Source organism: Erinaceus europaeus, chromosome 18 (assembly GCF_950295315.1).
Source record: "Erinaceus europaeus chromosome 18, mEriEur2.1, whole genome shotgun sequence".
Lineage (NCBI taxonomy): Eukaryota > Metazoa > Chordata > Mammalia > Eulipotyphla > Erinaceidae > Erinaceus > Erinaceus europaeus.
In genome coordinates, this window is record NC_080179.1 from 19,535,106 (window position 1) to 19,547,142 (window position 12,037).

The 12,037-nt window shown below is 38.9% G+C and overlaps 1 protein-coding gene across 2 annotated transcripts in view; it reads left to right on the top strand.

Moving 5' to 3' along the window:
- The window catches only part of SLC25A12 (solute carrier family 25 member 12), a 107,479-nt gene that overhangs the window by 26,411 nt on the left and 69,031 nt on the right, over window positions 1–12,037 (top strand). For both annotated transcript variants that reach the window (XM_007537799.2, XM_060177712.1), the window contains exon 4: window positions 9,234–9,349. In XM_007537799.2, coding sequence (XP_007537861.1) covers window positions 9,234–9,349 — 116 coding nt within the window. The remainder of the gene's footprint in view (window positions 1–9,233; window positions 9,350–12,037) is intronic.

Genomic DNA, 12,037 nt, shown 5'->3' on the forward strand with positions numbered 1-12,037 from the left:
AGACCTACTTCACCGCCTGTGAGGTGACTCCCCTGCAGGTAGGGAGCCGGAGGCTTGCACCGGGATCCTTACACCGGTCCTTGCACTTGGAGCCACATGCACTTAACCCGCTGAGCTACCGCCCAACTCCCTCTGTCTTTTTTTTTTCTTTCTTTTTTTTCTTTAATTTTTAAAAGAATTTATTTATTTTTTCTTCTTTTTTAATTTTTATTTCTTTATTGGGGAATTCATGTTTTACATTCAACAGTAAATACAATAGTTTGTACATGCATAACATTCCCCAGGTTCCCATATAACAATACAACCCCCACTAGGTCCTCTATCATCCTTCATGGACCTGTATTCTCCCCACCCACCCACCCCAGAGTTTTTTACTTTGGTGCAATCTGCCAATTCCATTTCAGGTTCTACTTGTGTTTTCTTTTCTGATCTTGTTTTTCAACTTCTGCCTGAGAGTGAGATCATCCCATATTCATCCTTCTGTTTCTGACTTATTTCACTCAACATGATTTTTTCAAGGTCCATCCAAGATCGGCTGAAAATGGTGAAGTCACCATTTTTTACAGCTGAGTAGTATTCCATTGTGTATATAGACCACAATTTGCTCAGCCACTCATCTGTTGTTGGACACCTGGGTTGCTTCCAGGTTTTGGCTATTATAAATTGTGCTGCCAAGAACATATGTGTACACAGATCTTTTTGGATGGATGTGTTGGGTTCCTTAGGAGAAGGAATATATCCCTAGGAGAGGAATTGCAGGGTCATAGGGTTGGTCCATTTCTAGCCTTCTGAGAGTTCTCCAGACTGCTCTCCACAGAGGTTGGACCAATTGACATTCCCACCAGCAGTGCAGGAGGGTTCCTTTGACCCCACACCCTCTCCAGCATTTGCTGCTGTTACCTTTTCTGATGTATGACATTCTCACAGGAGTGAAGTGGTATCTCATTGTTGTCTTGATTTGCATTTCTCTGACAATCAGAGACTTGGAGCATTTTTCATGTGTTTCTTGGCCTTTTGGATCTCTTCTGTGGTGAATATTCTGTCCATGTCCTCCCCCCATTTTTGGATGGGGTTATTTGTTGTCTTGTTGTTGAGTTTGGCAAGCTCTTTATATATGTTGGCTGTTAAATTCTTATCTGATGTATGACATGTAAAGATCTTCTCCCATTCTGTGAGGGGTCTCTTGGTTTGGGTAGTGGTTTCTTTTGCTGTACAGAAGCTTTTTAATTTGATGTAGTCCCATAGGACTTGCCTTAGTCTTCTTTGTAATTGGATTCGTTTCATTGAAGATGTCTTTAAAATGTATGCGGCAAAGAGTTCTGCCAATATATTCCTCTAAGTATCTGATAGTTTGTGGTCTAACATCCAAGTTCTTGATCCACTTGGAATTTACTTTTGTATTTGGTGAAATACAGTGATTCAGTTTCATTCTTCTGCATGTTTCAACTCATTGTTTCCAACACCATTTGTTGAAGAGACTCTGCTTTCACCATTTAGTAGTCTGGGCACCTTTGTCAAAGATTAGATGTCCTAGGTGTGGGGCCTCACTTCTGGGCTCTCAGTTCTATTCCACTGGTCAGTGTATCTATTCATGTTCCAGTACCAAGCAGTTTTGATGACAGTGGCCCTATAATACAGTTTGAAATCTGGGAGTGTGACGCCTCCGGTTATCTTTTTTTTTCAATGTGCAGGAAAGGGGCTGTATAGATAGCTCACTGGGCAGGGCTGTATAGATAGCTCACTGGGCAGGGTGTATTCCATGTCATGTGCTGGATGTCGGCACCATACAGGAGGTTCGGTGGCATTGGGGGAAGCTCGGGGGCTATAGTGCCTTTCCTCTTCTCTGTTTTTCTAGCTGAATGAAAATGTGGCCTGGAGCAGTGAAATTGCATAGGAGTGAAAGCGTGAAAGGCTTTTGCATAACCATTATGCTGTCTCCCCAGCCCAGTACTTATTTATCTACTAGACATTGAGCACTGACTATGTTTTAAGCACCGACTATGTTTTAAGCACTGTTATAAGTGCTAGAATTACAAGGGTTTGCATATAAACTATGTAATGACATTAAATAAAATAAAAACTGTAGCTTGCTAGGAGCTTATAAACACAATGAAAACAAATTGGGGAAGAATTTAGAGTGGTATTTATTCATTGATCTGTGTACGCATTTATTGACAAACATTCACTGAATAACTCCACTACTAAGTACTACTAGGTACTGCTAGGTGCTGCTAGGTGCTTGAAATGCAAACATAGATAGAGTAGGGCTCTGGACCTAGGGAGAAGTCCATGGCTTAGTGACAGAATGAGTAAACAAATAAGTGAATAAAAACAAATAAGGTGATGCTTCTTACTTAGCATACTGGAATATATATATATTAGAAAATCCACCTAGGAAAGCCTGGGTAACTCTGTTTCTAGGTAGTCAGGTTAGCATCATAGATGAGGTGAGAATTGAGTAAAATCTGACAAGACTAATAGGAAATTTTTTAAAATAAACCTTTTTTTGTCATTATCTTTATTTATTTATTGGATAGAGACAGCCAGAAATCAAGAGGGAAGGGGGTGATAGAGAAGGAGAGAGACAGAGAGATACCTGCAGACCTGCTTCACCACTTGCAAAGCTTTCCCCCCTGCAAGTGGGGACTGGGGGCTCAAACTTGGGTCCTTGAGCATTGTAGCATGTGTGCTCAACCAGGTGTGCCGTCACCTAGCCCCCACTAATGGGAAATTCCTACTGGTTGAGCATGTTGGGAGAATAGCGGAATGGTTATGCAAAGACACTTTCATGCCTGAGGCTCTCAAGTCCCCATACCGCCATAAGCCAGAGCTGAGCAGTGCTCTGGTAAACAAACAAACAAGCAAAGAAGCAAACAAAACTCCCAAGTGATCAAGGAATGTGCACATGGGCGCACTGAGGAGTGGCAGCAGGGAGGCTGTATTGCAGGTGTTTGGTGTGGCTCTATAGCTTTAAGGCTAGAGTTGTGGCTGGAGTGGAGTTGGGGACCCTGTGTCCTAGGCTTTGACTCTATCCTGGAGACTTGTGATCCTCAGTCTTAGAGGTATTTTTAGGCCTGGCAGTTTACGAGTGTGTGAAGTCACAGAAATAATAAGGTACATCTTAGTGGAGAGTCATTCTACTCAATTCGAGAAAAAGTACTCTACTTTTATATTAAATAGGACAGAAGTGGGGAGATAAGATAATGATTATGTGAAATTATCCATGCCTGAAGCTCTGACGCCCCAGGTTCACTATGAGCCTTAGTTAGAGCAGTACTCTTGTAAAATAAAATAATAAAAATCAAATATGACTATATTATGAAGTGAATGTAATATTTATGTGAACTATAAAAGTTTGAGGATAAGTTCAATGCTATGCACCCAGGCTTCTAGAGGGCCCAGGTGTTTGTTTTCCTGTACTTGTAGAGTTGTTGGTGTGAAAAACTTTGAAAAGTTGGGCAGTAGGTTTTAAAAATTATCCCCAGGCATGGGCGATAACACAGTGGTTATGTAAAAAGACTCATGCCTGAGGCTTAGGGGTCCCAGGTTCAGTCTTCTGCACCACTATAGCTGGGCAGTGCTCTGATAAAAATAATTATCAAAAGTAAATAAATAAACCTCACAAAAAGTTATTTTCATTGCCATAATATAACCAAATTATAGAAAATAAGCTTAGATATGACTTGCATACAACAAAATCTAAGAGTCTGTTGTAATGAAAAAAAAATGTTATCTAAATTCTTTGAGTCCAGCATTAGTACTGCATCCATTTAAATTTTTTACAGAATCTGGCACAATGCATGAAATTTACTGTGATTATTTTATATCTTGGAAAGATTTGATGAGAGTATGTATCCATGGTGGATATTAAGGAACTTGTTTACATTTTGTGTCTAATCTCTAGAAAGGCAAATTAACTGATAAATTATTGTCAATTCTTCAGTCATTGTATTTCTCAATAGTGATTAGAGAATAAGGTATACAAAAATTAATTATAGGGGCTGAATGGTGGTGCTCCTGGCTGAGTGCTCATGTTACAGTGTGCAAGGACCCAGGTTTGAGCTCCAGGTCCTCACCTGCAGGGGGAAAGTAGTATTTGCAAGTGGTGAAGTAGTGTTGCAGGTGTCTCTCTCTCTCCCTTTCCATCATCCCTTCCCTCTCAATTTCTGGCTATCTCTATCCAATGAATAAATAATTACAATGAAAATTAATTACAGTTAATTGAGGGGGTTAATGCTTTACAGTGGATTCATTGACATATACATACAATTTCATTATGTATCAGGCCCCCCAAATTTTCTCTCTCCTCCCTCCCCCTCCCTTCCCAGAGTCCTTTGCTTTGGTGCAATAGATTTTGACAATTTTAAACTTATTCTAGATCAATCCTTCATCATTTAACATTTACGGAAAATAAGACCCAAAGAGATTGTGTTACCTGGTAACACAGTTATCTTGTTTCTTCCTCTAGTAGTCATTTTCAAAAATGATGTTCTCTTTTTGTCCTTCTCTTTCTATTTCCCACCCTTTTACTCAGAGCAGTGATGAAAGATTAGAATAGTTGTCTTTTTTTTTTTTCACCCTCAGGATATATTGCTTGGTTTTATGGTAACTTAAAAAACATCTTTTTTTTTTTTTTTTAATTGGGAGGCTAATGTACAACTGTAGGCACATGGCGCAATTTCTCCTCTCACCATGATAGATGTCTGCAAAGCACTCGCACTCCCAAATTAGGTCCACCATTGTGTATCAGGACCTGAGCCTCCCCCCCCCAACCTCTTTTCTGCCCCCCTTTCCCAGAGTTCTTTGCTTAGATGCAATATACCACCAATCCAAGTTTTACTTTATGTTTCTCCTTTCTGTTCTTGTTTCTTTTTTTTTTGCTCCCCCCATTCTTGTTTCTTTTTTTTTCTTTAATTTTTTCATACTTATTTCTTTTCCCTTTTGTTGCCCTTGTTGTTTTTGTTGTTGTAGTTATTATTGTTGTTGTTGATGTCAATATTGCTGGATAGGACAGAAAGAAATGGAGAGAGTAGGGGAAGATAGAGAGGGGAAGAGAAAGAGAGGCACCTGCAGACCTGCTTCACCGCCTGTGAAGTGACTCCCCTGCAGGTGGGGAGCCGGGGGCTCAAACCAGGATCCTTACGCCAGTCCTTGTGCTTTGTGCCACCTGTGCTTAACCCACTCCACTACCGCCCGACTCCCCTGTTCTTGTTTCTTAAGTTATCCCTGTGAGTGAGATTATCCCAAAACCATCCTTCATGAATTATTTATTTATTTATTTAGCCTCCAGGGTTATAGCTGGGGTTTGGTGCCTGCACTAGGAATCCACTGCTTCTGAAGGCCATTTTCATTTCCATTTTTTTAATAGGGTAGAACAGAGAGGAATTGAGAGAGGAGAGAGAGATAGAGAGGGGGAGAGAAAGATAGGCACCTACAGACCTGCTTCACTGCTTGTGAAGTGACTCCCCCCCTGCAGGTGCTAAGCTGGTAATTCCTTGAGGGAATCCTTATGCTTCATTCTATGTATGATTAATCTGGTGCACTATTACCTGGCTCCCTGAATTATCTAACTTTTTGGCAATGGACTCATTGGTATATAACAATTGGTATATAACAAGTGGTATCACGTACTCAATTCCAAATATAAAGTAGAGCTAGTATAGAGAAGTTTAAATAGTTTGATTAAATATTTGGGAAAAGTAAATTTAGGAGTGGTCAATATCTTTTGTGCTCTGTATTCCCCTTTTTTGTTTTGCAAACTGCCCCCCCTTTTCTCTTCCCTACTGCTTTTCTTGATGAACGGTAAAATAAATAGGAGGGTTTTGACATAGGCACTTGCTGTAGAAATCATGTGGAAGCAGCGTTGTATGATGTAAATAACGTGACGGGTTATCTAAAAGTAAAAGCCACTAGTGAAGTATAATTTGAGGCTTAAACTCTGACCTGCCATTTTTCCTTCTTTCCTTCCTTCCTTCCTTCCTTCCTTTTACTCTTTCTTTCTTTTAAAGATTTATTTATGAATGAAAGCAAAATAGGGACGAGAACTAGATTCTTACTCTGGCATATGCAACACTGGGGATGGAACTCAGGCCCTCAGACTGTGTTTTATCCACTGTACCACCTCCCAGGCCATTATATCTTTCTATCTGAAAAAGTCAGGCTGGAGTGGTGAAGCCACTGCACTAATTTCAGTATAGTAGACACCTATCCCAGGGAGATGAGGAATTATACCAGTGTCAGTAACTGTACTATAAACCACTATCCCCCATAAAAAATTAATAATAGAAAGCTTAACATAAATATGAAATATTTCTTAGATGGATGGGAGTAAGATGGAGGTATGAAATGAAGTATAAAACGTAATCATTTTCTACTACTGTGTTGGGAAACGAGACTCTAATTAAATCATGCATTCCAAAATGAATTTATTCAAGAACATATGTGAGTTTTCCTGCTGGATAGAATCTTTGCTCTGTGGCAAACTTATCTTCTGATGGTAAATTAGACCAGAAACAATAAGTCACATAATTATTTCACTTAGAATTTTCCAAAGGGGTACTAAAAAATGCTGCTGTGAGGGTGTGAAGTCATCTGACGGTCTCTAAGATGGTTTTCTTGAGAACTGCGCTGTGTACAGATTGCATGCAAATCAGCTGGGCAAAAGTTCAGAGATGGGGGATCATCTAAGAAGATCTTGCTGAGTGATGACCCTGACGGGAAGGAGCATGGGTAGTTTTAGGTCAGACCTGTGCAGAGAGCAAGGAGCAGGGATACAGCAGTCAGATCCTATGGGTCCAGAAGCCACATAATAATTAGATCTATTCCTTTATTCTTTCTTGATTTATATATTATTATTATTGTTGTTTTGCCTCCAGGGCTATTGCTGGGGCTCAGTCCCTGCACCGTTAATCCAATGCTCCTGGAGGCTATTTTTTCCTTTATGTTGCCCCTGTTGTGGTTATTATTATTGTTGTCATTGCTGTAGTTGTTGTTGGATACTACAGAGAGAAATGGAGAGAGGACGGGAAGACAGAGAGGGAAAGAGAAAGATAGACACCTGCAGACCTGCTTCACTGCTCGTGAAGCGACTCCCCTGCAGGTGAGGAGCCGGAAGCTCAAACCGGGATCCTTACCCGAGTCCTGGCGTTTTGCGCCATGTGCACTTAACCCTCCACTGCGCTACCGCCCGCCCCCTTTATTCTTTATTTATTAACCTTTTTATTAGTTACTTAATAGTGGTGTACAAGACTATTAAAATTAGAAGGATGTGGTGTATTGCACTAAAGTAAAGGTCTGGGGAAGGGGGGGTTTCTTACAGGTCCTGGAGCATGATGGTAGAGAAGGTCCTAGGTGGGGGCGGGGGGGGTGTGTCAGAGAGTTTTGCAGAAAATTGAGAAATTTTACACTTATACCAACAACTGCATTTACTGCTCGTGGTAAACCATTAATCCCTCCAATAAAAAAAAAAATTAGGGATGTACCTACTCATCACCGAAGTTCTGTGCTGCCCACTCCCACCCCAAGACCTATCCATTTAGATAGGGTGACTGTATATTTGTTGTTTAATTGAGACTAAAAGCAAGAAAGCAAGAAAGCAAATGCTACTACTATTATCTATGCATTTATACACACACACAGATTTTTTTTTTTTTTTTTTTTTGCTTCTAGTGGTTTGCTATGTAGTTATGTTTAAAGGGCTCCTTTGCCACTGGCATTTTCTGGAAATTGATGGTTAAAGCTAGAGCAGTGCTTCTCAATGTGATGAATGCATTAACTTCTCATGTTTGGGGGCTAGGGGTACTGCTAAACATGATACAGTGCACAGGAATGTCTCATAACAAATCATCCTGCTTTAAATGTAAGTAAGAGCTGGTGGGAATGTAAATTGGTCCAACCTCTGTGGAGAACAGTCTGGAGAACTCTCAGAAGGCTAGAAATGGACCTACCCTATGACCCTGCAGTTCCTTTCCTGGGGATATATTCCTTCTCCTAAGGAACCCAACACATCCATCCAAAAAGATCTATGTACACATATATTCTTGGCAGCACAATTTGTAATGGCCAAAACCTGGAAGCAACCCAGGTGTCCAACAACAGATGAGTGGCTGAGCAAATTGTGGTCTATATACACAATGGAATACTACTCAGCTGTTAAAAATGGTGACTTCACCGTTTTCAGCCGATCTTGGATGGACCTTGAAAAATTCATGTTAAGTGAAATAAGTCAGAAACAGAAGGATGAATATGGGATGATCTCACTCTCAGGCAGAAGTTGAAAAACAAGATCAGAAAAGAAAAAACAAGTAGAACCTGAAATGGAATTGGCGTATCGCACCAAAGTAAAAGACTCTGGGGTGGGTGGGTGGGGAGAATACAGGTCCATGAAGGATGATAGAGGACCTAGTGGGGGTTGTATTGTTATATGGGAAACTGGGGAATGTTATACAAACTATTGTATTTACTGTTGAATGTAAAACATTAATTCCCCAATAAAGAAATAAAAAAAAGAAAAGAAAAAAATTTAAAAAATAGGAAAGCTATCAGGGGAGGGGATGGGATACAGAGTTCAGGTGGTGGGAATTGTGGGAAGTTGTACCCCTCTTATCCTATGGTTTAGTCAATGTTTGCTTTTTATAAATAAATAAATAAATAAATAAATAAATAAATAAATAAATGTAAGTAAGTGCCAAGGCTGAGAAAGTCTAATTTAGAGACTTGATCAGATTCAAGCGTATTACTTCCGGTTTTATTCTCTTTTTATGATACCGGGCGCTATTGATTATTGCCCAGCTCTATTAATTTGTTAGGGGTTCACAAGAGAGTAATGTTGGGGCCATATGGTGGTACATCCTGTTAAGCACACATATTACCACGCCAAAGATCCAGGGTCCAGCGCCCACTCCCCACCCGTGGGGGGAGGGGAATGCTTCATGAGTGGTGAAGCAGGTCTGCAGGTGTCATCCTCTCCCTTTCTCCATATTCCCTCTCCTCTCAATTTCTCTCTGGCCTGTCAAATAAAAATAGAGATAAAAAAAGAAAAAATGGCAAAAAAAGAGGAATGTTTAATTTCATCATTTCTTCTCTCGTGATTATCTGAAATGCCTCTATAAAGAGAAACTTGCTGTCATCAATTATTTGCTTTTTCTCAGTGATAACCCATTAAGTAAATCCAGGTAAATACCTAATATTCTCCTTTTCTTTACCAACCAGCCACATTTTATATTTTATTCCAGGTTGATCTCCTATCAAGAGTTTTTGGCATTTGAATCAGTTTTATGTGCTCCAGATTCCATGTTCATAGTGGCTTTCCAATTGTTTGACAAGAGTGGAAATGGAGAGGTGACATTTGGTAAGGAAAAAAAAAAGATTACAAGTGATAAGTGAATTTAGTGAAATTGGTCGAGTCTCTAATTACTAAATCTAATAAATGAATATATTTTTACTCCTTATGAGCTTACTCAGGACCTACTCAATATGTGAAATATTAATTTTCTTAAAAGTGTTTATACAGATAAACTGTTTTTTTTTTCTCCCAAAGTGAAAAACTTGCTAGAAGTAAAGCAGTGTAGGAATGCTGTTGCCTCAATTCATTGAATCACAGCACTTCCACATTCCTAAAATATATGATAAATTTTTTTTCTTGTTCTGGGCCAGACTGGACACAACTCTTTATGAAACAGACCATAAGCAACATGGACTAACTATCTTCTTTTTTAAGTTTATTTATTTATTTATTTTCTGGTGGATAATCCAGAGCTTCTCTAGCACTTTAGGAAAATTGTTAGCATGCCAGTTTAATACTAAGCATAGGACAAGGGGTGAATTCAAGTAATAATAGTGTTCTCCAAAACCCATGTTAGATTTTTGGTTTGAGGAAACAAGGTTAGAAATAGATTTTCCAGTGCAAGGACCGGCGTAAGGATCCCGGTTCGAGCCCCCAGCTCCCCACCTGCAGGGGAGTTGCTTCACAGGTGGTGAAGCAGGTCTGCAGGTGTCAAAAAAAAAAAAAAAAAGAAATTGATTCTTCAGTTTTCAGGGAGTCTATCGCATTCTGGGTATATTACAAATCATGTAAGCTGATTTCTATTTGTAGCCATGCATTTCCTTTTAAAGATGCTAATATTCAGAATCTAGTTTGTGTTTATTAAATAGATCCGCAAATTTTTCCTGCAACAGGCTTTACAGTAAAAACAATATGATGTTTCGAAGGATCTTGATTTTCCCCTGCTTTTTGTTTAATATTCTATTGTTTTGATTGTGGTAAAACAACACATCAAGTTTTCTGTCTTAAGCATTATTTAGTGTATGGTTCAGTAGTATTCAGTATATTCTCATTGTTGTGAAAGTTCTATAGAACTTTTTACTTGGCAAATTTGAACTTATTCCCCTGCATGCTGTGAACTGGCATCAAGATGTGGTTGAGAAAGTATTAAAAATCAGACTTTCCATGAGCCACACACAGCACTTAACACTGATTCACTCTAGTGCTTGTTATAAAACAAATATCTTTTAGTTAAATCCCAGTGAAGAAGTATCACTACTGTGGTATATTCTGAGGATATACAAGTACTGAGACCAGTGGTATCATTGCTGTGATCTTTGTGGACACATTTCCTAAGCTGGTATCAGTTATTTCCTTTCTCCTACCCACTAGTCCAATCGTGTTCTGTGTGAAAAGGGTTTTTTTTTTTTTTATTTCTTTATTGGGGAATTAATGTTTTACATTCAACAGTAACGATTTTTCCAAATAAAAATTTATGTAGAGCTTTTTAGGTTTCTGTGTATATTTGCTTTGGAGCAAGCTCTCACTATTTTACCTCCTACAGAATGTTGACTTTCCTCAGAAGCACCCGGGTTCTATAATTTAAAGCATAAAATTTGTATCACTTCATCATTCAACGTTAACCCTGTCCTGCTACTAATGCTCTATTTTCTGTTTTTAGTAGGTGTCACACATGCTCACGTCTCACTCCCAAATATACAGAAATATTTAGGTCATAACTTGATACAAATAACTGAATTAGAAACAGTATACTTGTGCTTCTATGTACTCATTGTTTAAGAATTAGATTTTCCAAAACCAAATTGATTTATTTTGTCTCTCCTATACAGGTGTGACCACGTTTCTTGTGTGCCTTCCATTTGATTGCCTTTCCCAGTTTCTATTTTTAAAAATAAACCACTCAAGTCAGTTCATTCAAAAGACTAACAATAGAGACTCATGCCATTGTTGATTAATAGATTAAAATGAGTGCACTAAGTAGCTGAGTGATTTATATACCCTTTATTATTTCATACAAATGAAAGCTTGTAATTATTGGCCTCAAGTCTACTATTTTATACATCTGTTGTCTTTCCCTCAGAATGTGATTTAAGAGTTAAGATTTTAAGACAATAAAATTAGGATTAAAAGCAAAATAGATCAGTGTTTTGTTCTTATAGTTCTTAATATGAACAGAAGTACATATAAACCCTCCAGAATCCTGCTTTCATGTCCTTCTGGAATTAAATAAAGCCTTCCCTGCTTCTGATGTTGTTCCTAGGGTCCCCGACTGTCTGATAGTGTTGATAGTGTTTACTTATTTTCTAGGAATTTTCACATTTTTCCTTCCTATCTTGCTTCTCTAGTGTTGAGGTGTCATTTTTTTTAAATTAAATATTTTTATTGGGAGTCGGGCAGTAGCACAGTGGGTTAAGTGCAGGTGGCGCAAAGTGCAAGGACCAGTGTAAGGATCCTGGTTTGAGCCCCCAGCTCCCCACCTGCAGGAGTGTCCCTTCACTGGCAGTGAAGCAGGTCTGCAGGTGTCTGTCTTTCTGTCCCCCTGTCTGTCTTCTCTTCCTCTTTCCATTTCTCTCTGTCCTATCCAACACAACGATGACATCAATAATAACTACAACAACAATAAAAAAAAACGGCAAGGGCAACAAAAGGGAAAATTAAAAATTATTTTTTATTTATTTATTTTAATTATTGGATAGAGACAGAGAGAAATTGAAAGGGGAGGGAAAGATAGAGAAGGAAAGAGACAGTAAGACA